Source organism: Nyctereutes procyonoides, unplaced genomic scaffold (genome assembly GCF_905146905.1).
Source record: "Nyctereutes procyonoides isolate TBG_1078 unplaced genomic scaffold, NYPRO_anot_genome, whole genome shotgun sequence".
Lineage (NCBI taxonomy): Eukaryota > Metazoa > Chordata > Mammalia > Carnivora > Canidae > Nyctereutes > Nyctereutes procyonoides.
In genome coordinates, this window is record NW_026575020.1 from 34,729,128 (window position 1) to 34,743,222 (window position 14,095).

General features: G+C 50.4%; 1 protein-coding gene across 9 annotated transcripts in view; it reads right to left on the bottom strand.

Annotated features, from left to right (window-relative positions):
- PRRC2B (proline rich coiled-coil 2B) overlaps nucleotides 1-14,095 on the bottom strand; it is a 91,697-nt gene that overhangs the window by 20,968 nt on the left and 56,634 nt on the right. For 8 of the 9 annotated variants that reach the window (XM_055323203.1, XM_055323180.1, XM_055323194.1 and 5 more), the window contains 5 exons: nucleotides 13,169-13,484; nucleotides 11,336-11,532; nucleotides 8,964-9,159; nucleotides 3,180-3,396; nucleotides 437-2,497 (listed from right to left, as the gene is read on the bottom strand). In XM_055323203.1, the coding sequence (XP_055179178.1) occupies nucleotides 437-2,497; nucleotides 3,180-3,396; nucleotides 8,964-9,159; nucleotides 11,336-11,532; nucleotides 13,169-13,484 (2,987 nt within the window). The remainder of the gene's footprint in view (nucleotides 1-436; nucleotides 2,498-3,179; nucleotides 3,397-8,963; nucleotides 9,160-11,335; nucleotides 11,533-13,168; nucleotides 13,485-14,095) is intronic. The other variant, XM_055323216.1, reaches the window with a different exon arrangement.

Here is a 14,095-nt window from a genome sequence, read left to right on the forward strand (position 1 = left end):
CACTGTCCCTACTGGGCCAGGAGGCCAGCCGGCCCACCAGGATGCTGGGTGACAGCAGACCCGGGGCAGAGGGATCTGGGAGACTGTGCCATGCACAGGTAGTGACTCTCACCCCAGCAGGGCAGCAAGGCACATATGGAGGCTGAACTTTTGGGGGCACTGCTGGAGCAGCCACCACAGGACCGCTAAGGTGGGGACCACAACAACAACACGCCACAAGAGAAGCACACAAGCAGTGCAAGAGCAAGTGATGGAGACGCTCACACAAAATAATGGCCTTGGTGGGCAGTCGCCCTCCTGGAGCATGACAGAGGAACAGAGTCGGGGCACCTGACACACGGCAGGACACGCATGCATGGAGTGCTGCTTAAAAAAACGGGTTTAGTAACAGAACAACAGCAACAGAAAAGAGCCCGGGGTTGGGTTTGTGTTTTACCTTTTGGCTTTCAAAGGCGTCCCATTCTGTTGGCTCTCATAACGGGGAGAAGTGTCACCACCACCTGGCCTAACGGCCTTCTCCCCAAACCCCCCCGGCTCCAGCTTTCGGCTCTGCCTGTCGGCCAGGGGCCTCTGGCTGGAGAAGCTCCTCTTGGCCAGCTCCTTCTTCTCGCCCACGGCAGCCCCAGGCAGGCTACTGTCCACCTGCGGGTCGGGCTCGACCCCGGGGCCCTCATGCCGCTCCCGCCTCTCACTGAAGTCACTGCTCTCAGAGGCTGTCTCCCATTCCTCGTTGGCGTGATCAGACGAGTTCTGGTATGAGAGCTCAGGGGACCCACTCTTGTCCCCAGGGCAGAGCTTGGGCCGGCCTGGCCATGGCCCTGCCAGCAAGTGGGGCTCCTCCTCAGGCCCCCACAGGCCCAGGGATTCCCGCTCCTGTCGGAGGCGCCGGAAGCGCGGAGGCTTGTCCTGGCGTGGAGGGCGCCTCCTCCGGAAGGGCCGGTTCTCTGCGCCCTCTGAGTCGGCTGCATGGTCATCAGGGAAGAAGTGCCTCTTGTCCTCTGGGCGGCTGTCCTCGAAGGCCCTGGCACCAAATGAGTCCGAGTGTCTGTAGGCATCGGGGACACAGTCTCTGTCTGCAGGTCGCCGGGACCCGCACGTGTCCGGGGAGCCATACTCCGGCCAGGAGGCACCAGGGCTCTTGCTCTGCCAGTGGGTGGCCTCTTTGGACACGAAGGTTCTTCGCCCATAGCCGCAGCTGCTTAGCCGCGGAGGGAGCGCCCGACCGAAGGTGCGAGGGCCCCGGCTCTTGGCTTCGGGGCCGCCAGGGTCCTCGGAGCACACCTTATTGGAGCGCCAGGAGTCCCTGAAGTCGCCCTTCCTCAGGGTGCTGCCCTCCCGCTCCAGAAGCGAGCCTTCGCTCCCGTTCTCCGAGCCTCGCTGCCGCCGCCGCTTTGGAAGCTCTTCGTACTCGGAGCCCTCACTGTGCGTCTCACTGGCGATCCGCCGCCGCGGCTTGGCCCTAGGGAAGTCTTCGGGCTGGCCAAAGTCCCGCAGCCCCCGGCCACGGCCGCTTCTCTGGCCACTGCTGTAGATGCCCCGAGCCCCGAGCACCCCCCCACCGCAGAGGCTGGGGCCACCCGTAGGCCGCCCGCGGAAGGTGAACTCTCGGAAGCCACGGCCCCGGCCCCGGGCCTGTCCACGGCCCCCAAAGGCTTGCTCCTCGTCGATAAAGATCCAGTTGTTCCTCTTCGTTGGGGGAGTGTCGCTCGACTCCCGGGAGGGTCTGCTCTCCCAGGCCCTGTCGGGCTTCTCGTCCTCTTCACACCTGCTGGCCTCGCGGCCCAAACTAGCTCGAGCAGAGCCCTGGTCCTCCAAGGGGGAGGGGGAGGAATTGGCCAGCGCGGGGTCGTTCTCTTCATCCTCGTCCTTGTCCGCCGTGCGAACCGGCCCTTTCTCCTTAGCCACACGGGCACTGTCCTCCCCCAGTTCCTGCTTCATCTTCTCAAGCTCCTTCTCCTTGTCCTCTACCTTGAGGGCTTTCAGGACAGGCTTCTTGATGGGTCCTGACCTCCGCGTCCTGCCGGTCTGCTCCTGCTGCTGGCTGCCGGGGCCCCGGGGCTCGGATGTCCACTCGGGCTCCAGGGACGGCTGTTTGTTGGGGCTCCCTTCCTTCTCCCAGGAAGAGACGTTAAACGACGGCTCCTCCCGGAGTGCCCCTTTCTCGATGCCGTTGACTGTGTCGGTGGCCTCTGGTGGATGGCTAACATCCCAATTGCTATACTCTTGCTTTTTCTCAGCTGGGGCAAAGTCGGGCTCCAGTGGGGAACACCTGAGGTCTGGGGTGTGACGCCCAGGAGCACCTGCTTCCTGAACATTTTCTTGGGGTGGAAACAAAAGCTCCTGGCCTATTCTTTGAGAAGAGACACAGCTGTCAAAGTCTGCTTGGGCCTTCTTGTCAAAAGCACTCAAGAACTCCTCCCCTCTCTCCTCAAGGAGATCGCGCTGGGCACCTACGCCCCCTGACCTTCCGGGTGAGGCAGAGTAAGAGCTTTCATTCCTGAAAAGGAACCAGAAAAATCAGTCAATGTGATTGGAGCCTGGTTCCTGGTTTCCATGCTGAACACAGAGCTTAGTTTTAAAAAGAAAAAAATTTTTTAAAAAAGAAAACGAAAAAGAAAAAAAAAAACATAAGCACCAACATTTGCTCTATCTTTAAACGTGTCTCAGAGCTGCTGGGCCATGGGTTGCTGGGTGGCCCCTGGAGTCCAGAGTGAAGAATGCGGTGGCTGCTGGTGGACTCAGGGTGCCACCTGGAGGCAGAACAGCTGGGGTCCTCCGGTGCAATGACAAGCTGGAGCCTGGGAGTCCACGGAGAGTCTGGGGCACTGGGCCAGCAGGGTGTGCTTGCTTCACTTTCACAGGAAGGAGCCACGACCCGGGCACTCGACCCTGCTGGACCCACCCCTCACCCTGACCCAAGGTTCCACAGATCTGCCTCTGACCCAGGACCTCTCCTCAGCCGCTGCCAGTCTCGCCAACAGGTAATCGTCTCTCATACGGAGGCATTCAAGCAAAACTCATCACATTCTCCATCCCCGGAGGGCATTGCCAGTCCCTGTAAAGCCGCCCTTCCTCTGGGCAAAGCCTCCGGGGACAGAGCTTCACCCAGAACCCCTTGCAAGCAGGACACGGAGATTCTGCCTTGAACTGCAGGCCAATAGGGCCAAGTTTCATCTCACCTGACATGCATGTCCATGGCCAAAGTGTCATTCGATTTTGGCTGGGGAAGCGAGTAGCCCTTGCTCTGCAGTGCCATGTAACCCTCGGGGCTCCACACGGGGGCTGGGTCGAGGGTGGCCACTTTCCTTTCTTGCAGTGAGGGCACACAGTTCTGGTCCTCAGAGCGACAGCCAGTCCCACTGAGGGAATCCTGGGGCATCAGTGGCTTCATCAATCCTGAAGAAGGCAAAGGCAAAGAACTTGTCTGTATCAGCTCATTCAGAGAGCCATGCTCAAATCTCAGGGACAACCAGAGGCTCAGAGGAGACAATGGTTACCCTGTCATGTGGACACAACACCCCACCTGCTCACCATCACTGGGCTCACCAAGTTTTCGGACCTCAGAACCTCTGAAAGCACACATGCATGCAATATGAGGTGTCCAAAAGACCCGTTCTAAGGCCTGGCCCACCCGAGGTCCCGGGTTCAGAGCTCCGTGTTGAATCCACCAAACTGGCAAATGGAAACTGGAAATAAACTAACTGGAGAGCTCCTCCTGTCAGCAGAAGGCATAGAAGGGCCAATTCATCAGCCACAAAGGTCTGTGTGCAAGCACAGACGCCTTAAGTCTCCTGCATACATACATGTGAGGAAGAGGAGCTGCAACCCAGAGTGCTTGTGTGGACAAAGGGCTGGCGTCTGGCTGCTTAAAAACTCAAGCAAGAAGACTTGGGAAGGGATTTTGGTTTCAGTTCCTTTTTTATTTTAAGATTTTATTTTTTAGTTCTCTCTACACTCTACGTGGGGCTCAAACCCACAACCCCAAGATTAAGAGTCAGATACTTCACCGAATAAGCCAGCCAGGTGCCCCAGTTCCTTCTACTTCTAGCCCCATGATTGACTGCAATACTCCACAGTTTTGTACAATGAACGAGAGCAGAGAGACCCACATATGACAACAAACTGTTAACTGGCCTGAGGTGATTAAGAGACAGACAACACCTGACGGTGGCTCTGTCAGTTGAGTGTCCAACTGACTCTTGGTTCCAGCTTAGGTCATGATCTCAAGGTCATGGGATGGAGCCCTCCATCGTGCTCCATGCTTAGAGGGGAGCCTGCTTGAAATTCTCTCTCTCCCTCTGCCCCTCCCCCTGCCTCAAAGAAATAAATCTTTAAAGGGGGAGACATACACTTCACCCCACCAGATATAAGCTGGATGGGGAAAGTGTGGTCCCATGGTCTCTCTGTCCATATTGATCAAGTGGGGGAGGGTAGAGGGGGAGGCAGTGCAGAAATTAAAAGTCTTATCGGGCCTAAGTCCTTGGAGAAAAGATATGATTTTTCAGATACTCTCTTCACAGCGCTTATTAGCAGTCATGCACTTTGTTGTGCCCATCTTTTAGCCATAAAATGGTTCTAAATTAAGCCAGTGGGTTTAAAGCTTTCTTGTAGGTATGGAGTGCCCTGTTCAAATGCCATTCCATTGATACAGGAATCCAACATATAGTGTGAATCAAGTGGTAGAGACCCTCTCTGAACTCTAAAATTACATACCACTCATTAAATACTGATTATGAGGCACACTAAAGCGCTTGATACTGTACAATGACTTATTTTTGGCAATGTGGCAGCTCTTACTACCTGAAAAACCCTGCTACCACAAATACTCTCTGCCACAAAAATGCTGGGCAGAATGTGTCAAACATTTCATCTGTAGGGATACCTGGGTGGCTCAGTGATTGAGTATCTGCCTCTGGCTCAGGGTGTGATCCCAGGGTCCTGGGGTCGAGTCCCACATTGGGCTCCCTGCAGGAAGCCTGCATCTCCCTCTGCCTATGTCTCTGCCTCTCTGTGTCTCTCATGAATAAATAAATAAAAATCTTAAAAAAAAAAATTCACCTGTAGAGGTTCCCAAGAAAACGGGAAACCCCCAGGGGTTTGAAACCACAGCCCCAGGCCAGTGCCACAAGCTGGTGCCTCCTGGACAGGAGCAGGGAAACACACTTGTCAGTCCCAGCAACTATGGGCTTCTTCAACACAGGACAGCACAGGGGATGGTGTTTTTCTGGATAAGGCAGAGAGCTGTAACTGGGACGCTGTTCAAGATGGAGACTCTCAAAGGGTAAGGGCCTCAATTACAAGGCAGATTTAAAAATACATGCTCTTTAGTATACAGGAACAACTAAGTTTGTGTCTTGGCCTGGGCCAGTTAGGGAAAGACAATTTGCTGCTAGGCTGTGTAGGCTTTCATGCAGTCTAGCGGGAGGAAGGTTCAGATTTATACCCCTACAGTGGCTCAGAAATTTCCTAAGTTAGAGTAACAGGTGGTTCTAGGCTGGAAGGAGAAGATATAAAACCATCCTGGAGGAACTGACTCTCCATTCAAGCCATACTGGATTCCTACAATAAATAAAGTTCTATGAAGATGAACTCACAATCCAAAATTACCAGCAATGTGGGAAGCAGCCCACCATGAGCCCACAGCAGGCCACAGGGTTATATGCCTCCCTAAGAACTTCAGATAACAGAATAATAAAAATGGAAATTATGTTTTAAATTATAAAAGCACAAAAACTAATTGAGAACTTAAAAAAATATGCATACACAAAAAATAGATTTGATTTGATTTTGGCTCAGGTTATGATCTCAAGGTCCTGGGATCAAGTCTTACATTGGGCTCCATGTTCAGAGAGGAGTCCACCTGAAGACTCTCTCTCTCTCTCCCTCTACCCTTTCCCACTCACCCATGCACTCTCTCTCTAAAATAAGTTAAGTAAATCTTTTTAAAAATGAAGATTTGAGAAAAAAAAATTCCAGTAATAAAAATATAGTCACTGAAATTAAAAACTCACTGGACAATTAAAAAAAAAAGTAGGGATCCCTGGGTGGCGCAGCGGTTTAACGCCTGCCTTTGGCCAGGGCGCGATCCTGGAAACCCGGGATTGAATCCCACGTCGGGCTCCCGGTGCATGGAGCCTGCTTCTCCCTCTGCCTGTGTCTCTGCCTCTCTCTCTCTATCTGTGTGACTGTCATAAATAAATTAAAAAAAAAAAAAAAAGTAGATTGGACATAGCTGGAGAGAAAATTGACACAACACATTGAGACAGAACCGCAAGAGGCCAAAGAAAAAGAGATCTTAAAAACAGCCAGAGAGAACCAGGGCCCAGCAGAAAGGCTCCCACAAAGAAGGGTGGCAAGAAGGTGTTCTGCCATCAACAAGGTAGTAACCAGAGAATATACCATCAACATTCACCAGTGCATCCATGGAGTGGATTTCAAGAAGCACGCCCCTCAGGCACTCAAAGAGATCCAGAAATCTGCCATGAAGGAGATGGAAACTCCAGATGTGCACAGTGACACCAGGCTCAACACAGCTGTCTGGGCCAAAGGAGTTAAGGAATGTTCCATACTGTATCTGTGTGTGGTTATCCAGAAAATATAATGAGGATAAAGATTCACCAAACAAGCTCTAGACACTGGTTATCTATGTACCTGTCACCACGTTCAAATATCTACAGTTAATGTGGATGACAACTAATTGCTAATTATCAAAGTATAAAACTGCAAAAAAAAAAAAAAAAAAAAAAAAAAAAGGCAGCAACCAGAGAGAAAACAGAGCAGATTACACAGACATGAATCACTCAGCACAACAGGAGCCAAAAGAAAAATGAAATACAAAAAAAGAAAAAAGAAAAGCAAAATGAAATACTATCTTCTTGGTCCTGAAAGAATTGCCAACCTAGAATTCTATACCCAGCTAGAGAAAGGGGGTCATAAAGACTTTTTCAGGCAAAGAAAACCTACTGCCAAAAACATTTCCTGAAGAACTCAACAGAATGTACTTCATGAAGAAGCATGTCACACCCAGATGGAAGGAAAATGCAAGAAAGAGAAGGGAGCAGAGAAACCAGTAGACAGAAGCAAATCTGAACAAGCACAGGTTGCATGAAACAACAAAAACAATAATGACTAATTTGGTAGGCATAAAAACAAGGAAGTAAGATTCCAGGGAACGAGAGAAAGATAGTACCGATGACATCATCAGAGCTCAGGTTAGGGATGAGGATGCTGACGGGCCGTGGTAAGTCAGCGGTGCAGGTGAGAATGTAGCTAACAAGGGACAAACAGAACGCAGAGCACAACAACATAAAGAAGAGGAAAAATTGATACAAAAGAAAGGAAGAAAAAGAAATGCACAGAAAGGCAAGACAAACAGGAAAGCATAAAATAGGAGAGTAGGAAACCCAATGTACTAATCCCCAAGATCTAATGTGAGGCACTTTGGCAATTAAAGTCAGAGATTTTCAGAGTGGCTAAAACCATACGTGCCTTTTTTGGACAAGGACCGATTCCCCCCAAGAAAGGGCTCAGAGAGGCTGACAGGAACAAGATGGAAAAAAGATTTCAAATAAGCACTTGTCAAAAGAAAACCAGAACGATGACATGAAGATTAGACAGAGTGGACATCAGAGGAAGGAAACACAGTCAAGGATGGTGGGGTGTACATGACGACGAGGAGAATGAGATGTGTCATGCCACACCTGTCTGCTTCCAGACAGAGAGAGCAAAACCTGACAGGCTCAGGGACTGGACAGATCTGCAGCCACACCAGGAGACTTTCACACATCGCTTGTGGCGGGATAGATGCGTGCCACACCACACAGTCAGCATGTTCCGTGTCGTAGGCCACATCCAATTGGAGGATAGTATTTTCAAGCAAACCCAGAATGTTAAAAAAGAGATCATGTCAGAGCCTAAAAGAAAATCTCAACAAATACCAAGCAACCTAGATCAGGAGATGGCTGGCACCAGGAAGCCCTTGGGTGAAACCTGACCTGCCACCTGTTCTTTAAAAATAAAGGTTTACTCGAAAGCAATCAGACTCGTTTAATTACTATCGTCCTTGGTCATTTTTGTTCTACAGCAACAAAATGGGAGTAGCTGCTCAAAGCCTAAAATATTTACTATCTGGAATTTATAGAAAAGTTTCCTGATCCCCGTGTCTGTATCGTGCAATGTCACCTGATCATCAAGAAATTATATTATAAATTAACACCATAAGGATAATCTTAAATTTCTAAATATTTGGCAAATTTACAACATACCCTTAAAAATCATCAACCAAAGAAAGGTAACAAATCAAAACCAGACTAACATTTAAAACTGCACAATAAAAATGCTGTACCTATAGTTCAGGTAATACTTAAATACAACAAAAGGTCAAAAATTAATGAGCTAAGTATTCAACACAATTATTTAAAAAGAACAGAGACATTTCAAAGGAATTAATGAGGAAAAGAACAGAAAGTAATGAAATAAAAGTCAAATAAAACAAAGGAATTAAGAAATCCAAAAACTGCTAATTTGTTAATTTTTTTTATTTTTCAAACGTTGCTTTTTAAAAATGGCATTACACAAACCTTGGGAAGGACAAATCAAGGTCAAAAAGAAAGAGAAGGCACAAAGAACAATAAGAATGGAAAGAGACAAAAAAAAGGAGAATAGAAAGAGATAAAACTTCAATAACAAAAAAAAGATGGACAAAACAACACAGCAGGAACATCAGAACTAATTAAAACAATGTATAATGCATGACCAGAAGGACTCTTCACCGAGATTCTGTGTGAATATACTACAACCATATCATTCCCACTTTGCAAACAACAAAGTTAAAATTCAGACTGAACCTGTGAGTTACAGAAGAGGCCATATTAGAAGCCAGGTGGGTCTGATTCCTGAAGCAACACCGTTCCCCCCCGCACCATCCTGGACTCTACTGGCATGGCCCACGGGAGCATGCTTACCTGAGGGATGGAGGGCAGAGGGGTAGAAATCCACCGGGGCGCGAGTGGGCGGGATTCGTGGGTCCATGTAGGAAGGCATCATCATCCACCTGGGATCAAAACCCAGCATCTGGGGATGGTGAGGGTAGAAGGTGCGCTGTGGGTGGGAAGGTGGAGGGTATACCGGCTGCCAGTGCTGCATTTTGTACAGCTGCTCCTGACCGGGGAAAGAGATCAGGTTAGACGGGTGCCCCAAGGCAGAGACCATGCCTGTGTGTGTATTCATGGGCAAACACACACCCATGTACATACAGCACACATATGCATGCTCACTCACACGCACATACCCACTCCCCTACGCGCCCCCCACAGCACACAGTCACATCAAGCCCGGGCTTCAGGAGTCTCTGATGGTTCCCCACAGCTCTCCGTGGAATAGCCCGAATCCCACCAGGTCCCATATGAGCTGCCCTACCTGCCACTAGCTTCACTGGGCATGACTGCCTGGCTTTCTGTGCCATGTGGCTGCCTGCCTCGTGGGGCCCCAGTAACACACTGGGCCCTCCACCTAAAAGGCTTCTGCTCCCTCCCATCCTGGCTCACACCTCTGCTCTTCCTTCAGCTTAAAACACCGTTCTTCTGGGCATCCCGCTGAAAGACCCCGGGCAGGATCAGGCCACTGTCCTCTCCTCTGCAACACTGGTGCTTCTCTGTAGCACTAACAGGTTATTATTTTATATTTCTGATTTCCCTTAACAAAACTGTAAGAGACTACAGGCCAAGTTCACTCTAGTATCTACCCATGCCTCCTACCACCAATCATGGCACATAGAAAAAAAAAATCACTGCACAAATGAGTATCAGCAAAACATTCAAAATCAAGGACCTAGATCTAGTGACGGTTCACTTCCAGCCCTAACCCCATCGTCACCGGCGACCTCCAGGGCTGCCCTCACAAGTGCACCCAGAATCAGCATTCCAGCAGGACTCAGGTGCAGTCAAGACAAGAAGAGCTGCCCGGCCATGTCTTCCCAATCTGCAAACAAGAATGCCTGCCTGGCCTGCATTCGCCGGACAGCTCTGCGGGCACTCACTAGCACTCAATAAACACAGCTCTCGGCAGCAGGCCTCCACCCAGAGCTCCTCCTCTGTCTGGACCCCAGGCCCCTAGGGAACCGGACCAGACAGTCAGTCTGCCAGCCTCCTTCGGCTGCCCTGGTGCTTTCAGACTCCTTTCTATTCTTAAGGAAGGACTTACCCATCCCCACCCCCCACCCCCCAGAAGTGTTACGTAGAGCAACTCTTACTGCTGCATCTGGCTGGAATCACCCCAGAGACCTTCCTGATCAGTAATTCTCCACCAAGCCTGTGTGTAACTGTACAACACTGGCTCACGCTACTACTACACTGTCAAAAGCACAACGTCACCTCCCGTTTATAGCTCAGGACCTGGTGAGCTTCTGAAGTATCTCACAGGGGCCCAGGGAAAGGAAGATCTGAGGTGAAGGTATTAAATGCAACTAGAAGAGATTCTGGAGAATCAGCTGAAGAACCTGATTTGTCTCCCTAAGGCACACGTGTTCTGAACCACGCTGGCTTGTTCTTAACAATGATTTATTGCACATCCAGCTGCTAAGCTATGTCACATCCATGTTTCATCTGTTTCCCACCAAAGTGCAATGCACGTCAGTAATCTTCTGTTCCTCCGCGTATCACTCCTCATCAACGAGTGCTCCAGCCAGACCACAAGAGATTGGTATGATGACAACCATCACCCAGGCCATCCTTCCTGGGGCAGACAAGATTGCTTCTACGATTTATGAAACCCTAATAAAGAGAATACTGCTAACACCGATAAGCCAGGCTGTAGGTGCCATAAAAGCCTCTCTGCCATACTAAGGCAGGAATTCATTCCTCTTGGCCCATCCAAGGCCACACTTGACTAGAGAAGTTGCAAGATCAGGATGCGAATCAGTTCAACTCAACACCTACAAACCTACGTCCTTAACCAAATGCTAGCACACCTTCTGACAGCTTTCCAAGCCCTCTGGGCCTCCTTACTCCCTGGGAGGGTCCCAGGATGGACAACACTGGTCTAAGGAGAGGCCACAGTGAACTGTTCTGAATGAAAAAAACAGTCTTCGGCAAAACTACAACTTCAGACAAAGCCAATAAGCTACTAACAACGGTTTTATTTATTCACAGGAGAAACCACTTGGAAAAATAACATATGGCCAGGGCTGATCTTCTAAGGCTGTATGTTTTTGGTGCAGCTCCTGACACCCCTGCCGGGGATGGGGCTAGAGGAGGGTAGATTTCTGTTGGCTGTTTTCACTGAAGGGGGAGGGGACATCCACTTAGCAAGCAGATCTGTGTACAGTGACCCTGTTTACCTGCTGCTGTTGCTGCTGCTGCTGGCGCTGGAATCTGGGAGGAAGTGACTTCTGGTACTTGCTGAACTCCTGTGCAGGGGACCCAGCCTCCCTGGCTCCCTCCTCACTGCTGCCACTCTGGGCCACAGCTGGAGGAACCATGGGGGCTTCTTCCAAAAACGTGTTGGTGGCTCCCTGGGCAGAGAACTCAGGAGAGCCTGGAGGACAAATAACCAGAAAAATGGCTACAGTGAGCTCACTGAAGCTGGACTGGCCAAATGTTTACAGCAAATGGTTGCTCTTATTGGCATGGACATTCCACTGCTGGACGATTCACAGCCCTGAACCTTGGCACTGGGCTAACCACCCCGCATGCATGAGCTCACAGACTCCCCATGATGCCATCCCTTTGGAAGCAAAAAAGCTAAGGGTCGAAAGGTCAGGTGAACTGCCAGAGGTCACACAGTCAGTGGTGCAGCTGGGATTTGGTTCCAGGCAAGAGAGGCTTTATTGAAAAGGACTCCGATAAACCAGAGCAGCCACCAGCTCAGCAACAGCCCACATCCATCAACTGAGCAGCAGGAGTCCTATCCAAAGGCTGTGTGGCCCAGCAAGTCACGGGCCTCTCCTCACCTGCTTCCTCATCAGTAAAGGGAGGAGAGCAATGCTGTTTACCCCACAGGCCTTTGTGAGAATTAAGTGAGATAATCCATGCAAAGCACTTAAAACACTGCCTGATCGGTAGCTAGCGCTCAACACAATCTCCCATCTTGGTTCTCTCTGAATTTCCTTCTTTCTTGCCCCTGTCTCAGCTTTGCAATTTTTTTGGGGGGGACCCCAGCTTTACTGAAGTATAACTGACATCTGCATTCTTAATTCTCCTGCAGGGGATGATGGAACCCCAATGCAAAGCCTCAGGGACCCAGAGGAACACTGCAGAAGCACAGGACAGGCACACATGCAGCACCCAGGCCCACCCCAAGCACCAGTCTCAACTGACCAGGCTCACACCAAAGCACCCGCCTTCCTGGCCTCTCTCCACCGCCCCATCTCAGCAAGTACAGAGGCTGGGCACAGGCTGTGCTAAGACTTCTGTTCCTGGCCAGAAGGGGGCTGAGGACCAGCAGGTCAGGAACGAGACTCATCTGAGAAGCTTTCAGGGACTGAACTTTTTATCAGATCCTTCCCTCCTAAAGAGTTGTTTTTAGTTCATTTAAGAATATCACAAAGAACAAAGTCGGTGGTACTCTTGAAAACTGCTGCAAGAGCTACTCTCCGCCACACAGTGCTGTTCAATGTCTCTTAGGGAGCCGTGTGATCCATCCTTTGCAGAATTAACGCCAGGAAGAATGTACTCTAACAAGCAGGCGGGCTTCTCTCAATGTCACAAAGGCACATTCTTCCTGATTTTCTTAAATGAACTGAAAGGACCCTGTGCTTGTATTAAAGCCCTCCAGCACCCGCATCTTTGGTTGAGCAGTGGCAGAAAGAGAACAGTGATGAGGGTAATGGGGACAATGTTGGTTATCAAGCATGCTTTCCGTATCTAGAAGCTGTGCCAAGCACTTTCTGTACTTTCTGTCCCGCGGCCCCTCAGTGTGCAGGCAGGTACATACTATTTCCATCCTGTTTTACCGATGAGGAAACAAGCGCCAGGGAGGCGAAGTGTGTAGCCTCCCACTTTCAGAAGCTGCAACAGGATGTGAGCCCAAGGCCAGAACTCAATGACCAGAGCTTCCCAGCATCCCCTGCTGTTCGCCACAGGTTATGCTAGGAAGCCAGGAAGATGCAAACAACAGAGCACCGCCAACAGCCCAGGGTGTCCGGTTCACAGAACAAGGGCCCAGCACTTACCTTTGCGCACAGCAGGGCCATTCTCCTGTGGGGGCAGCTTCTCGGTGCCTGGAGATCGAGGTACTTCCTTCTCTGCAGGCTTCTGGGCCTCGCCCGCCTTCTGAGCCTGCTTACACTTCTGGTCCAGCTGCTTGAGCTTGGCAGCACAGGCAGCCAGCCTCTCTTCGCGGGCTCGGCGCTCCTCCTCCTCCCGGCGTTTTCGGGCTCGCTCTACAGCCTCCGACATCTCGGACTGCACAAATTTCTGCCGTGGGGGTGGCTTGTCCTCTTTGTCCTCAACAGACTGTTGCCGGAACATGCTGCCCATCGAGGACTTCTGCCAAGAGAATAAAGTCAGATGAAACAATGGGCCCCAAGCCCAGGAGATGGGCTACCCCACCATCAGTTCTCATTCCCAAGACCCCTGAGCTTCTTCAAGAGGCAGCAGTCACGTGTTCGGTGGACCTGGGTTTCAATCCTGCTTGGTCTTTTACTAATCTGCAGTGACGTCTAGGCAAGTGCTAACGTCCTAAACCTTAACTCCTCATGTGTAAGCTGGGGATAAAGGAGGCCCCTTGGGACAGTGGATGTGCAACAAAGAACATGCTCCACACCGCAATCAAGACAGCAAACAGTGCCTGGACATTCTGGCCACTGCTAACACGCACACAAGATTAGGGCCTCCACGGCCAGCAGCCAGGAGCAGAGACCCACTTAATTTCCTACTTAAGTTGCAAATGAGCTCTCCTCTTTCTCCCATGAAAATACCGAAACCTCCAGGTATAAAGGGAGCAAGAAATTAAAATTCAGTCAGAGAGATGGCTTCAAAATGACTCTTCACAGAAAACATCTATTTTGGCCACTTCATCTACTCTGGATCTCTCACTGGTTGCTAATTACTACTGGGAAACCAGTAGGAAGCCCTCTTGATGTTGGGAAGGTTTCTCC